The sequence below is a fragment of the Pleurodeles waltl genome, chromosome 1_2 (genome assembly GCF_031143425.1).
Source record: "Pleurodeles waltl isolate 20211129_DDA chromosome 1_2, aPleWal1.hap1.20221129, whole genome shotgun sequence".
NCBI lineage: Eukaryota > Metazoa > Chordata > Amphibia > Caudata > Salamandridae > Pleurodeles > Pleurodeles waltl.
In genome coordinates, this window is record NC_090437.1 from 1,282,327,508 (window position 1) to 1,282,343,530 (window position 16,023).

At 46.7% G+C, this 16,023-nt stretch overlaps 1 protein-coding gene across 2 annotated transcripts in view; it reads right to left on the minus strand.

Annotated features, from left to right (window-relative positions):
• SLC4A11 (solute carrier family 4 member 11) overlaps window positions 1–16,023 on the minus strand; it is a 759,568-nt gene that overhangs the window by 165,882 nt on the left and 577,663 nt on the right. For both annotated transcript variants that reach the window (XM_069204998.1, XM_069204991.1), the window contains exon 15: window positions 1,046–1,152. In XM_069204998.1, coding sequence (XP_069061099.1) covers window positions 1,046–1,152 — 107 coding nt within the window. The remainder of the gene's footprint in view (window positions 1–1,045; window positions 1,153–16,023) is intronic.

A 16,023-nucleotide genomic window follows, 5' to 3' on the forward strand; every position in this document is an offset into this window, starting at 1 on the left:
CGGCCAGGTGCAGTGTGCAAAGTAGGCATCGGGTTTTGTATTGAAAACAATGGAGGGACCCAGTGGTCACTGGTGATGCAGGCAGGGCACAGGGGGGGCCGCCTGCTGGTCACTCCTGCACTGGTAGGTGGTTCCTCTTGGTCCTGGGGGCTGCGGGTGCAGTGCTAGGTCCAGGCTTTGGGTTCCTTTGTTACCAGGTAGTCGCGGTCATGGGGAGCCTCTGGATCCTCTCTGCTGGCGTTGCTGTGTGTGTGTGTGTGTGTGTGTGTGTGGGGGGGGGGGGGGGGGGGTTCCTTGAGTCTGGAGAGAGGCTGGGAGGGCTGGGGCCAAGTCAGTTGGTGTCTCCGCCGTCTCTGCGGGGCTTTCAGATCATCAGCCCCTTCTTCAGGTTGCAGGAATCTGTTTTCCTGGGTTCAGGGTCGCCCCTAAGTACACCCTCTTTGTGCCGCCTCCCTGGGAGGGGGGGGGGGGGGAGGTTGGGCATAAGCACATCCCTATTCCTATTGGGGGAATCTTCCAAAACCAAGATGGAGGATTTCTTAAGGCAGGGGTCACCTCAGCTCAGGACACCTTAGGGCCTGTCCTGACTGGTGGGTGGGGACTCATTGTTTTTCTCATTATCTCCTCCAGACTTTCCGCCAAAAGTGGGGGCTGTGTCTGGAGGAGCGGGCATCTCCACTAGCTGGAATGTCCTGGGGCGCTGTAACAGGCATGAGCCTTTGAGGCTCACCGCCAGGTGTTAAAGTTCCTGCAGGGGGAGGTGAGAAGCACCTTCACCCAGTGCAAGCTTTGGTCCTGGCCACAGAGTGACAAAGGCACTCACCCCATGTTGCCAGAAACTCGTCTGGTTGCGACAGGCTGGCAGGAACTGGTCAGCTTAACACTAGGAGTCGGACTATTTGCCCAGTATCATCTCTGAAGCTTAGCTAAATATACGACTATAACAATGTCAAATGGTTATGAGAAACATTTCACAATTTAAGCAAGACATGTTTCGATCTTAAAATTATGTACAGAATAATGAGCATTATAAAGGGCAACTTACTTTTTATTTCTTTGAAGAAATATGATCCCACAATGGAGAATGCTATGACAGATATGGGTAAGGCACAGTCGGACAAAATTTCGCGAACCCTTGAATGAAGGTACGGGCTGAAATGAAAGGCACATTAGCTTTGTTTTAAGGTTTTACATATGTTTTATGTGTATATATGTTATTATACTTATTGCTTTACACTGTATAGTGATTCGACAGTCCTACATTTGAGGCATTTGGATAACTCAGTTATTCTGCAAAATGAATACTTCATACATATTGCATAGAATTAAGATTCTTATCTCTTTCAGATTGCCAACATTCAACAAAAGGTATTTTAATACGTTAAAAAAGGAAACATTAACTGTAACTATCTGTTTGCAGATGTGCTATAGATTCAAATTCAGTGTGCATTCCTACCATTTAGTGTTAGGTTCAGTAACTGCAAGTTATTTTTCTTCACAGCAGTAGTTTTGCTTTTTAGGTGGCTTGTGATACCACTACCTTCGGTAACAATTTACTGGTAGTCAGGATCTAGATGCAAGTTCCTTACTTTAAAACCTTCCCCAGACGTGAGCCTGGATCCGGAATTTTTCCCCATAGCACGTCTGCCCATTGAAGAGGGCATTGTCTGACTCCGTATGGACGTCATCCACCAACTGTGATGTCAGCAGAGTCCATTACCCCCTTCACCAACATCAGTTTCTTCTGTGACTATTTTCTGTGCTCAAAATGTGGAGCCACATATAGAAACTGCCTATTGAACCAGTGCGCTAGAAAATAGGAGATACCTCTGTTTCAAATAATCACTGAATTTTTGATTCAAGGTGTTGATTTCCATAAAAAAATCTGACACCAAAGAGGACTTTGTTTTCACAGTAGGGAGGATCACTGAGGAATCTGCGGCTAGAACCAGTCTCCATCAGCTAATCATTACCAAGGATAAGTAATTTGTTCATCTAATACAGACAACTAGCCGCAGATTCCCTACTTTAGAATCACATACCAAAGTCATAGTTACCCAGAGGAGGTGCTGCGAACTCAGGCCTTCAAAAAAGTCTCCAAATATCACAAAACTGGTCTAGAACAAGAGAAAAGGACCAGACAATCATAATAAATAAAACGAGAAATAATATACTCTACAACATCAAAGCCTGTGGAGGGAACCACAGTAAGTAGAAGTTACTTACCTTTGATAAGGAAATATCCGGTAGAGAAATATTCTGGTTGAAGATTCCTTACCTTTGAATTTCCCCAGGTGTCAGACTGGATCTGGAGAATTTTTCTTTGAGCAGTACCTCGGCAGGCCGTCAGGTGGCGTCGGTCGACTTGACAGGCGTCATTGGCATCGCGCTCGCCGTGATGACGTCACAGTTGTATGTAGGCGCCACCCCGGTGTGCTGATGTCAGTTTCTTTTCACAACTTTCCATGCCAGTAGCGTGGAGCCATGAAGAACACAGAGTGGTGCGCCAAAACTAGGGCCCTCAAGGGGAAGTTCCTGTCCCTAGAAATCAGTTCACAGTGCAGGGAGGATGGACGGGTCAGTAAGGAATCTGCAACTAGATTGTCTCTACCAGATATTTCGTTACCAAAGGTAAGTAACTTCTACATCTGATAGAGACTTCTAGTTGCAGATTCCTTACCTTTGAATAGATACCCGAGCAATACCATCCCCGGTGGTGGGCCTGTGAACTAAGATCACACCAAAAACTCCTGCAGGAGCAAACGGCCAAAGTAGCTGTCCTTTCGGACCGGATTGTCCAGGCAGCAGTACTTGGTAAAAGTGTGTTCAGAGATGCCCGCAATGCTGCCTGACAAATATCCAGGACTGGAACGGCCTGTGCTTGGGCTGTGGTAGCAGCAGTATCTCTGGTGGAGTGAGCTCACAAACCTTCAGGGGGTTGCATTTTAGCCAGAGCGTAGCACATTTTGATGTATAAGAGTACCCATCTTGAAATGGTGCTCTTCTGCAGCGCCTTCCCCTTTTTTGCACCCACATATCCCACAAAGAGTTGATCGCCCACCCGGAAATCTTTGGTACGATCAAGATAGAACGCCAATGCTCTTTTTGGGTCCAGACGGTCGAGTCTCGCCTCTTCGTGAGAGGGATGTGGGGGTGCATAAAAGGTAGCCAAGGTGATGGACTGTCCAACATGGAAGGGTGTCACTACCTTAGGTAGAAAAAAGGCTTTCGTGCGAAGCACCACTTTGTCAGGATGTATAGCAAGAAAGGGTGGCTTAGATGATAGAGCCTGGAGTTCACTAACTCTGCGGGCAGAAGTAATGGCAATTAGAAAGCCAGTCTTTATAGTTAAGAGCCTTAAAGGACAGTTGTGAAGCTGGTTCAAACGGGGTACACATAAGGTAAGTTAAGACCAGGCTGAGATCCCACTGGGGCATGATGAATGGGAGAAAAGAGCTGTGTGAGGCCTTTAAATCTCCCATAGTTGAGAGGTTTCTTAAATAAGGGCAGAGAGATATTCCTTAAGAGTGCCCAAGGTGGAACCCTCCTGGGCAAGGGAAACAATAAAGAGAAGAACTTGAGAGAGAGTAGCAGACAGAGGATCAACAGAATTGTCGATGCACCATGCCACGAATTTCTTCCAATGACAGGCGTATACAGTTTTGGTTGAGGGACGCCTGGCTGCCAAGATAACGTCACAGACTTCGGGTGGCAAGTCGAAAGACACCAACTGTTGCCGCTCAATCTCTACACAAGAACTCGAAGAGTTGACAGGTTCGGGTGGAGGACCTTCCCCTGCTGCTGCGACAGAAGATCCTCCCGAAGAAGCAGTCTTATTGGAGGAGCTAAGGCCATGTTCAAGAGCTCGGGATACCAGACTCTCCATGCCCAGTCTGGAGCCACCAGTATTACTTGGGCCCGGTCTAGCCTGCTCTTCAGAACTCTGGGCAGAAGTGGTATTGGCGGGAAGGCATACAGGAGGCCTGAGTTCCACTTGCACAAGTCGGCGGCAAGCGAATGCCACCTTGGAAACTCCAATGCGCAAAACAGCTGACATTGCGCATTCTCTACGGAGGCGAACAAGTCTAACCAAGGTTCTCCCCACTGCAGGAAGAGACATTGCACCACCTCCGGATGGAGACGCCATTTGTGGTCGATCATGCATCGTCAGCTGAGTTAGTCTGCTCTGGCATACAAGGATCCTGCCAGGTGTTGAACCACCAGGGAAGTGCTGAGATGTACCAGCCAAGTCCATAGACGAAGGGCCTCTTGACAGAGTCCACGACCCCATGCCACCTTGTTTGCTGCAATACCACATGGTGGTGGTGTTGTCTGAACACCTGCACTGCTTTCCCCTTGAGGGAGGGAAGAAATGCTTTCAATGCTACTCGAATCGCTCGGAGCTCCAGATGATTGATGTGGAGTCCGGTTTCCGCCTGAGAACAGATGCCTCTGATCTCTGCCTCTCCCATGTGGCCACCCCATCCCAGAAGTGACGCATCTGTCACGACCGCAAGATCTGGTTGGGGAAAGGAGAGGGATCTGCCCTTGACCCAATCCTCAGTCGTTAACCACCACTGCAGGTCTTTCGCAGTCCCTTCCGAGATCTGGACCTTGTCAGTGAGAATCCCCTGATGCTGTGCCCACTGGAACTTCAGGTCCCACTGCAGAGCCCGCATATGCCATCTGGCATTTTGAACCAGCAGGATGCAGGAGGGCATGAGGCCCAGCAGCCTCAGTCATTCTCACCGAAACACAGGACAGAGGCTGAAACATCAGTATCATAGCCCAAATATCCTAGACTCGCTTTTTGGTAGGATATGCCCGAAACTGCACTGTATCCAGAACAGCTCCGATGAAAGGGAGCGTCAGGGGAGGAGTTAGGTGTGACTTTGGCACGTTGATAGTGAACCCCAGCGAACGCACAAGGTTTGCCGTAGTCTGGAGGTGGGAGATGACTGCCTGGGGCGATTTAGCCTTCAACAGCCAATCGTTGAGGTAGGGGAAGACTGGGACCCCTAACATGCGCAGATGAGCTGCCAGCACTACCACTTTCGTGAACACCCGAAGGGACTGGTAAGGCCTAAGGGGAGCACAGTAAACTGAAAGTGCTCGTGACCTACCATGAATCGTAGGTAACGCCGGTGGGCTGGCAAGACTGGAATGTGTAAGTATGCGTCTTGTAAGTCCAACGCTACCATCCAGTCTCCGGGATCCAGGGCAGATAGGACCTGAGCTAATGTCAACATTCTGAACTTCTCCCTTTTTAGGAAGAGATTGAGGGACCGAAGATCTAATATAGGTCAAAGACCTTTTTCCTTTTTTCGGAACCAGAAAGTAGCGGGAAATGCAACCACAACCTACTTCTGACAACAGAACTCTCTTTATAGATCCTTAGGCCAAAAGGGCTTGGGCTTCCTTGCCGATAAGCACCATCTGATCCTCCGCTATCTGACTGCATGAAGGTGGCATGGCTGGAGATGTCTTGAAGGGGAGGGAGTAGCCCCTTCAGACAATTTGGAGTACCCACCTGTCTGAGGTAATGGATTGCCACTGGGGCAGGTGATGGCGTATCGTGCCACCTACTGGCTCCTGAAGTACCTGCGGACTAGGAAGGCTTGGAGGCTGAGGAGGGGGCAGGGGTGGACTGGGCGATCCACTGGCTCCCTGATCCCCGGGAACGTGGGATCCTGCAGCCGTGCAGGGGCTGTACAGCATGCACAGGTCTGTGGCCAGGTGGTGAGGTACGAGGTCGGGTGCCCCTTCCGTAGCCACGAAACGGCGAAAGGTGGACTGTTGGGGTCTAGGTGCAGGCGTGAGGCCAAGGGGCCCGGCCCTGGCTCGGGAATCCTTAAAGCGATTGAGTGCCGAGTCTGCCTTGTCTCCGAGAGACGTGTGCCATCAAAGGGCATGTCCAAGGATTGCTGGACATCCCCAGAAAAGCCAGAAGTTCTGAGCCAGGCGTGGCGTCTCAATGCCACTGTCGATGCCCAGAGAGTCGGTCGTATCCAGTCTACAACGAATCATGAACTTAGCTGCATCCCTCCCATTGGTTACGGTTTGAAACAGGACAGTCGGGGCCTCCTCCAGAACTGCAAGCAGCACTTGCGCGACCGTATCCCAGAGAGTATGGGAATAGCGGCCCAAAAGGCATGCAGTGTTCACTGAGCGCTAGACTGTTGCAAGAAAACAACTTCTTCCCCAAATTATCCAGTCTTTTTGAGTCCCTACCCGGGGTTGCTGCAGGGAATGCGCCAGATGAAGAAGCGTGGATGACAAGGCTCTCAGGTGTGGGGAGCTGGGTCAGGAATTTCGGGTCTGACAGAGCAGGCCAATGGCAGCGGTCAATTGTCCTGTTCACAGGAACCCCTGTGCTGGGTCTGGACCAAGTACCCAAAATGACACCTGTCAGTGCTTCATTGAAGGGTAAAAGGGGTTCGGAAGAGGTAGACCCCTGTTGAAGCACATCAGTTAGGATGTTAGGCCTAAACTCCACAGAAGGAAGCTTGAGGTCCAACACCTCAGGTGACCTTCTCACCACCATAGAGTAAGAAGCACCCTCCTCTGTAGCCACGCTAGGAAGAGAGAACATACCAGTGTCAGGGGAGGTGTCTAGTCCACTGACATCACCCAAATCCGGCACCCAGTCCCTTTGTGGATCAAGCTGGTATTCTGAAGGGTCCAGCGACCCCTCCATACTCTTCCTGTATCCATACCCACAGGAATAAGGGTTTGGATCAAGCCTGGGCCCAGGAGAGCCCATGGAGAACTGAATCTGAATCTATAGATGTTGTTCCGGCTCTGGGTCGTCAGGTATAAGTATGGGATCGGCCTCGATTGTGGGCCCAACTGACATCAGGAGCGTCGATGCCCGACCCGACACCGAGGAAGGTCCCCGTGGCACAACCGGTGTCAGGACGGATCCGGAGGGACCCTCCGGAGCTGAGGCCGAAGCCGACTGCTTTGAAAGCAAAGGGACCCCAACCGACTCACCTGTGCCTAAAGGCTCTGAAAGTGGGTCGGACCACCCAACAATGAGGCGCATGGTCTCATAAAAATTCTTTGAGTTGGGCGGGGGTGGCTCCGGCTCCCGGGAAGTCAGGGAACCGCAGAGTCGACCCAGAAGAAGGCTCCATTGATGGAGGCCTAGAGCGTCAACACTCTTGCCACGTCGTATCATCTGATCGACGGGGTGAAGTTGAAGAATGCTTGTCTTACTTTGACGACTTTGTGACCCGAATGTCCCGATGACTTGGAGGACGAAGAGTGGTGGTGACTCCGCGGCCAATCGAGACCTTCCTCTCAAACAGGAACGTGAGCGCTGCGGAGTAGAGTGTCGGCAGCCATGAGTTTTATGGACCGCTCCCTCAAAGCCTTCGGGTTCATGACTCGACACTCTGAGCGCGACTTTGGGTCGTGAAAGCACTCCAAACACCATAAGCATAGGATGTGCGGATCCGTCACCAACATAGTTCGGTGACGGGAGTCGCAGGTCTTGAATCCGGTCTTGCGAGACATCCCTCGACGCATCCACGAACTCGTAAAAAATACAACAAAAATGACGACGTAGTAAAAAAATGACTGAGGTAGCTCTTCTCCGGATCTGCGCGTAGGCTTGCGTGGAAAAAAAAAAAGAACTGACGTCAGTGCGCCGGGTAGGCGCCTATATACGACCAGGATGTCATTACGGTGAGCACGATGCCAAGGACGCCCACGGGGTCAACCGATGCCAACTGACGGTGCGCAGAGGTACTGCTATAAGAAAAATTCTCCGGATCCAGTCTGACGCATGGGGAAATTCAAAGGTAAGGAATCTGCAACTAGAAGTCTCTATTAGATATAAATCCATAAGACATTAAAACACATGGAAATAAACTCATCCATTTTAGTATGTCAACTGCGTATCAGAAGCGATCCAACAATATTGACCATCTATAACCAGCAGAAAACTGGCCTATTACAAGAGGAATAGACATATGTTCATAAGAATACCTATGAGGAAATACATATTCTTTACTAAAAGATCTGTATAAAGGATCATAGTAAGAAAAAGATGCAAAAAGAAAATGTTAACATCATAGGTGATGCTATCACTATGATCAAGGCCATTAAAATCTGTCCCTAGAACAAAACCCGTCTGGAACTATTAAAAAAGATAGGGCATTCATAATAACGTAGGTGAGCCCTAACATTTTACAATGTAAACTTGTGGGAGGAGCCATGTTAAAGGAGTCAAACATTCAAAAACATGGAATAAAGAAAATCCATGTTAATATGACTAATCGAAGTCAGAGGCAAACTAACAAAATGAATATTAAGCTTCTTCAATGCACAAACACCTCATCAATAATGTGGAAAGGACCACAGCAATGACAGACATAAAAAACATGGTTAATACTACTCATGACCGTAGGACAGTATTGCCAAGTGAAGATAAATCTATTTGTACTTATATGTAGACCGAACTACATGTTCTACCCTGTCGGAATACAGAGCACTATAACATGCTATTGCGCAATACCTCTTAACACTTAAAGGTAAATCCTAACCAGACCTACACTAAGAGACACAATGTTTATCTCTTGCAGAGAAAACATACAATTACCCTCTTTAAAAAGAAGAGAACAATAGCAACCATTTGGCATATAAATATACTTTCACCCAGGAAAAGTAGCCACAGATGATATAGAGAGCCTCACGATATTTTCAATATATATACCTACTGAGAAAGGAGTGAAATTAACACCAGTGTAGTAACCAACAAAATATATACATATTTCTCTTTGTTTTTATAAAATATATATTTATAGATTTTATATTTTGTATTTTTTTATTATTTTGTTTTATTTTTAAAAAAAGGCTGAGTAAAATAGCCAGTATGAAAAAGGGACTTTGGTAGTGTGGCAGTAAACAAGGTGAGTATGGGACTATTATAATGAATACGACTCATCTACAGATGAACTAGATAAGTTGTCAATGATGCAAAAACAGAAAATTTACAAGATTCTGAAAATAAAAGAATCCATTCAATTTTGTGCATTCCGCCCTATGACAACACTCCTCAAAGCGTGAACCTAACCTACAAGTAGAGCCAGGCCACAATGAAAACAGATGTACCTAGTTGAGGTATTAACACCTAACACAACAGACAAGTATCTAAGTATCTTCATAGACAAGAAAAAGTACCCCTGAAGAGGGTGAAACCCTTCTGAAATGAATGTAGTCTTGAATGTAAATGCAAAAGTGCAGAACACCTAAAAAGTAATATTAATTATTCTATACAAGACAGTGAACAGAATCTACAGAGATATATCTCAATGATGACCCATGATAACCTGACATAAGCCAGGAATAAGAAAGAACGTGTCAACACCATATAAATGTCTACACCAAAGTGTAGAAAATCCAACAAACTGATGGCTATAGGATATAGACCTTTAGGACCAAAACAAGGCAAGCCTTAATGTCCCCGAAGATGATACTTTCTGGCTTCTATTGTATCCAATCTGCCAAAAGTAGAAAAACTGATACTACCATATCATAGGTAGACGTAGAACACACGATAATTAGTGTAGATCACTACACAGCTACCTTGTTTGACAGTGCAGAAAATCTTAGTAAACAGACACTGTAGGAGGCTGGCTCAGTTTATGGTGTATACCTACAGGTGCAGCACCCCATGCTGAGTCTAGGCAACCCTTAGTGATAATGTAAGAGGTTGTAGATAACCAGAGCTCTCAAAGGGTAGCTGTGGAGAGCAGCTAAGGTTTATCCAGGATGGTGTAAAGCAGTTGCAGATACCACACGTCAGTCAGTGATGTACAAAGGAAAAAACACACACCAGCATTAGAAAAATAATGTATTTATTATAACAAACTCTAAACTAACTTTGGTATAGCACCTAACCAGATATATGGACATACAAAAATATAATTAGAAACAGGTATGTACAAGCATAAATTAACATGAATCTTTATGGGTGCCAAACCGTATATTAACAAAATGGAATGTGAAAGTCACTACTAACCAAGACTACCACTGAAGCACCCTTAGGACTGGGGAAGCACTAAGACAAAGGTAAGTGGCCAGGATTCCCCAGGCACCCGTGAGCAGTTGTAACCTCAGGTCAGTGTCCATGGGATAACATGTGGAAGTCACTGTTAGAGTTTTCATGTTCTACTACTTTTCCCAGAGGAAACCTGTTGGGACAAGCCAAGAAGGAAAGTATGCCCCCCACCCATGAATACCTAGAGAAGCAGAGTACCTACACCAGGGAGCCCAGGTGCATAGGGGTGAATTTGTGTCGGAACCTCTCGTTTAAGTCAATGGGGACCTCAGTTGTCCAGCTGCTGTTGTGACCCATGAACCATGTCAGTGGAACACAGGCGTGGTTTCCGTAAGAAGAGGACGTAAGGAAAGAGGACAGACCCAGGGGTTCCCAGGCAGTGTAGGGGGCAATGCCCACCATTCTTGGATATGCTTTCCTGCTGGATGGTGGTCGAATAAGTGCAGATATTGAGTCCAGGTGATGAAGAGCCAGCAAGCTTTGGCACTAACAGAGCAACACAGTGAACAGGGGTTTCAGCCAGGCAGCTCCAGAGAGGGACCTCCGACTTCTCAGTTGCAAAGAAGAGACGTCAGACCTCTGGAGGGCCACAGAACCACCACCTGTGTTGTAGAGCCTTGGAGAATCAATGGGACATGTGGATCCACAAACTGGTCGCTAACACTGAGGTGCCTCCAGATGCAGGAGGGTGACTCCTTCACTGGAAGGAAGTTACTTCTTGTTTTCCTAAGTGTAGGCAGAGTCGTTGTGACTCTGGAGGACGCACTGCCACAAAAGTTGCAGAGTCCTTGCAATGCACGTGAACAAAGTTGCAATAGGAGCTCTCCTACTAGGTGCAGTTTTGTCGTTGTTGCCAGCAAAGTCCAGCAGCAGTTCCAGTGTCCAGGGTGCAGAAGTGTCTTGCAGAAGAGTCTTCAGATGGTTCGAGACAAATCCACAGGCAAATCTAGGGTCCCACCCCCCTGGGAGCCCTTAAGTAACCCAGAAAGGGGTTTGACACTTAATGCAGTGACCCACCTATCAGACCTCACCCAGCTGGACTAGCCAGTCAGATACTCCCAGGGGCCTCTGCTCATCTTATTTCCAAGATGGCAAAATCAAGTGGTCACCTGGCAGAGCTCTGGACACTTACCTAGGGGAGGATCTGGACGGGGGGTGGGGTTACTCCCCTGTTCTTTGTGTGGTTTCCCACCAGAATGGGAGCAGTGGGCTCCTGCACTTAAGTAAACCAGATCATGCAAGGGGGACACCAAATGGCCCCTTCAAAGCAGTCTGGAGGGTGCTCAGAGGCACCCCCCCCCCCCATCCCATCCCAGAGATACCAATTTTCAAAGGAGAGGTATAAACACCTCATCTCTATAGGAAATCCTTTGTTTGGTCTTCCCCTGCTCGAGTTAGGCTGAGCACCAGGAGGGAAGAACAGTGTCTGGGGTCGGCAGAGGCACAGGCTGGCATGCAGACCATGCAAGGGCTGTACAGGCAGACTTTGGGGGATCCCCTCAGGAACCCCCTGAGTACATGGTATCATGCAACTAGTACTGGAATCTGTGTAGTTGCATGATTCTAACATGTTTGATACCAAACATGCCTATGTTCAGTGAAGCCATTATGTACTTGGACAACTCATGTTGACCAGTGTCCACTACATACCTTAAGATGGCTTCTCCACACTTAAAAAGCTCAGGAAATTGAGTCTGAGGTTTTTAGGGGCACTTTTGCTCATGCAGGGGTGCCCTCACACTCAGAACCATGCACCCTGCCTTTGAGACGAAGGGCTTATCTTAGGAATGACTTACAGAGTCAGAGTGCAGTCACCATGATAGAAGGCAAATCGTATTTTTGGAGTGAAAGGTGCATGCACCATTATACACAGGCAGCAATGGCAGGCCTTCAGACACAGTTTGCATTGACCCCAGGGGTGGCAAAATACATGTTGAAGCCCATTGGGAGGGGGTTGACCCTGGTGTACCAACACCCTGGGTATCCAAGGACCAAATGCTAGGGATTTACATTGGTGCACCAGTATGCCAATAGTAGGGTGTAAAAGTTGCCATGCAACTAAATTTAAAGGAGAGAACCCTGACACTTAAGTACACTGATCCCAGTGTACTAAAGTCTAGACATACAGGGAGCGCAGAATTATTAGGCAAGTTGTATTTTTGAGGATAAATTTTATTATTGAACAACAACCATGTTCTCAATGAACCCAAAAAACTCATTAATATCAAAATTTTAGTTTGTTTTTAGTTTTAGCTATGTTAGGGGGATATCTGTGTGTGCAGGTGACTATTACTGTGCATAATTATTAGGCAACTTAACAAAAAAAAATATATACCCATTTCAATTATTTATTATTACCAGTGAAACCAATATAACATCTCAACATTCACAAATATACATTTCTGACATTCAAAAACAAAACAAAAACAAATCAGTGACCAATATAGCCACCTTTCTTTGCAAGTACACTCAAAAGCCTGCCATCCATGGATTCTGTCAGTGTTTTGATCTGTTCACCATCAACATTGCGTGCAGCAGCAACCACAGCCTCCCAGACACTGTTCAGAGAGGTGTACTGTTTTCCCTCCTTGTAAATCTCACATTTGATGATGGACCACAGGTTCTCAATGGGGTTCAGATCAGGTGAACAAGGAGGCCATGTCATTAGATTTCCTTCTTTTATACCCTTTCTTGCCAGCCACGCTGTGGAGTACTTGGACGCGTGTGATGGAGCATTGTCCTGCATGAAAATCATGTTTTTCTTGAAGGATGCAGACTTCTTCCTGTACCACTGCTTGAAGAAGGTGTCTTCCAGGAACTGGCAGTAGGACTGGGAGTTGAGCTTGACTCCATCCTCAACCCGAAAAGGCCCCACAAGCTCATCTTTGATGATACCAGCCCAAACCAGTACTCCACCTCCACCTTGCTGGCGTCTGAGTCGGAAAGGAGCTCTCTGCCCTTTACCAATCCAGCCACGGGCCCATCCATCTGGCCCATCAAGACTCACTCATTTCATCAGTCCATAAAACCTTAGAAAAATCAGTCTTGAGATATTTCTTGGCCCAGTCTTGACGTTTCAGCTTGTGTGTCTTGTTCAGTGGTGGTCGTCTTTCAGCCTTTCTTACCTTGGCCATGTCTCTGAGTATTGCACACCTTGTGCTTTTGGGCACTCCAGTGATGTTGCAGCTCTGAAATATGGCCAAACTGGTGGCAAGTGGCATCGTGGCAGCTGCACGCTTGACTTTTCTCAGTTCATGGGCAGTTATTTTGCGCCTTGGTTTTTCCACACGCTTCTTGCAACCCTGTTGACTATTTTGAATGAAACGCTTGATTGTTCGATGATCACGCTTCAGAAGCTTTGCAATTTTAAGAGTGCTGCATCCCTCTGCAAGATATCTCACTATTTTTGACTTTTCTGAGCCTGTCAAGTCCTTCTTTTGACCCATTTTGCCAAAGGAAAGGAAGTTGCCTAATAATTATGCACACCTGATATAGGGTGTTGATGTCATTAGACCACACCCCTTCTCATTACAGAGATGCACATCACCTAATATGCTTAATTGGTAGTAGGCTTTCGAGCCTATACAGCTTGGAGTCAGACAACATGCATAAAGAGGATGATGTGGTCAAAATACTCATTTGCCTAATAATTCTGCACTCCCTGTACTGATACAAGGCAAAAACTGTCGGGAACTATGCCATAAGAAGCTATTTTCCCACAACTTCAACATGGCAAATGGATCGGAATTGTTTTGAATTAGTACTCTCTAAGAAACCCTTAACCCAAGGAATTTAAAAAAAATGAAGTTTGTGAGGGGGATTTCTGTAGGAGGTTATGGCTACAAGGTGTACCTTTCATATAGAAGTACTATAAATTAGACTTTGCTAGATGAAGCAGATAAGGCAACATGTCAACATGACAATTAAATGGATCGGAATTGTTTTAAATACACCACATACAAAAATCTCTCACTTCAAAGCATAGTATTTTTTATTTTGTTTATTGTGGAAGGGCGCTTGGAGTCTCTCAAAATGTCCATACAGTCTTGTGGCAGCTTTACTGACACTGGTGTAGAATTGTGCCTTCAAAACTAAGTGTTCTGAGCAGTGGTTTGTACTGCTTTAGAATTCTGGAAGCAACAGACTTAATTGATGCAGGGGTCAGAAATAACTGCATTAATGGCTCTAAAAGGCCTGTGACCAAAGGCAATAAGGCCTAGAAGAGATTCTTAAAGATGACTGAAGTTGAAGTAGTCATGGTGGGCACTGTGTTGTTCATTTCCGTAGCCCTTCTCACTAAAACATCATTAAAGGTGGAGAGATCATCTATTAGAGATATACTAGCTGGAGGAGTGTCTGTTAGGGTTGGAGAGTAATTCTGTGTAGAAGTCTGAGGTGGTTGAAGGCAAATCTCTCCTATAGTGAGATTAAGACCTTGCTGATCTTCTATTCATCGCCTTGAACGAGAAGGGGCAGATCTTGCAGAAGAGGTCATCTAGATTTTGTTCTACAACTAGAGTGAATTTGTTGCATTTTCCTTAGTGATCTCTATCTGTTTGGACGGGATTTCTGCCTGAATAGAGACAGAGCAGAACTGGCTTATAAGAGTCTTGGAGAGGAGACTGACCCAGGAGACAGCAAGATAGAACAGACCCGTCTCCTGTGTTTTCCTTTTTTAGAGTAATCTGAATCAGGGGCACCCCTTCTCCGTTTACTTAAGCTTTGCAAGCATCTTGGTGACAAGTGGATTGATGGAGATCTAAACTGACTGCAAAACACAAGGTCTTTGACATCAGAGGAGGACTCAACAGAGGAAGACGCTTTACTGCAGGCAGCAGTGTCTGACATCAAGAGTGGCTAATTTGACTTTGGTGGTGCATTCGATGTAGACGGAGGAAGTCTCAACTTTGAAGGAGTTGCTTTGCCATTGATGCCAGTGTTTGTGTCAACAGAGGATGCCGCAACGTCGACCTTGGTGATGTCGAAAACGGAGGGGGGACTATACTTCGATAGAGGGGTTCTCGACTTCAACACATGCCTTGACGTTGATCGATTGAGGTTGAATGGCACTTCAACACTGACGGAGTATCTGTTGACAGCGAGCAGGTAGGCAGGTTCCTTGACGTCATGGTCCTAGACGTTGATCCGGAAAGCTCTCTCCCCTTGATGCCTTTTTTGTTTGGATCTGCCTCTATGGGAGACTTTAGAGCAGGACAAAAATGCTCTGGCAGTAGACTGACTGTCACCAGGGCTTCTTGAGGAACCGTCAGTCTTCTCCTGTTTATCTTGCTCTTTTTCCTGTAGTCCATACAGTCCGATTTTTCTCTCTATCTCTCAATGTTCTCCTCAAAAGTGTTTTACAGTGTCTGCATTAATAAGGGTGATCATCTGGAAGGTAGTGGATACAGACCCTGTGTGGATCTGTTTGAGCCATCTTCCAACAGGATGGGCACTTCACCACTTTTGGTCACCAAAAAAGGGGTTAACTTACTTTACTCCTATAAGGACGTCGAGTGAAAATCTGAAAACAAGTGTAGGAAAGGAGCCTCTTTCTAGCTTGGTTACCCCCACTCTGTCAGTGTGTTTGACTGTGTTCACTGGGATACTGCTAACCAGGACCCCAGTGACTATGCTCTCTCCTCTAAATTTGGTTGATGGTAACTTTGTCTTCCCACAATTGGCATACTAGTCCCCCTATGCAAGTCCCTAGTATAAGTCACCCCTATGGTAGGCCCTCTCAGCCACAGAGGGCAGGTACCTGTGAGGGCAAACCTGTACTAGCAGAGGTGCTCCCACAAACTCCAGATAGTTTTACCTGGACTTTGAGAGTGCATGGATGCCATTTTACGAGTGTACTGGGCATAGGTCACTACGTCCAGCTGCATAATGGTAACTCCGAACCACGGCATGTTTGTATCAATCATGTCAGAATCATACCCAAATACAGTCGCAAATAT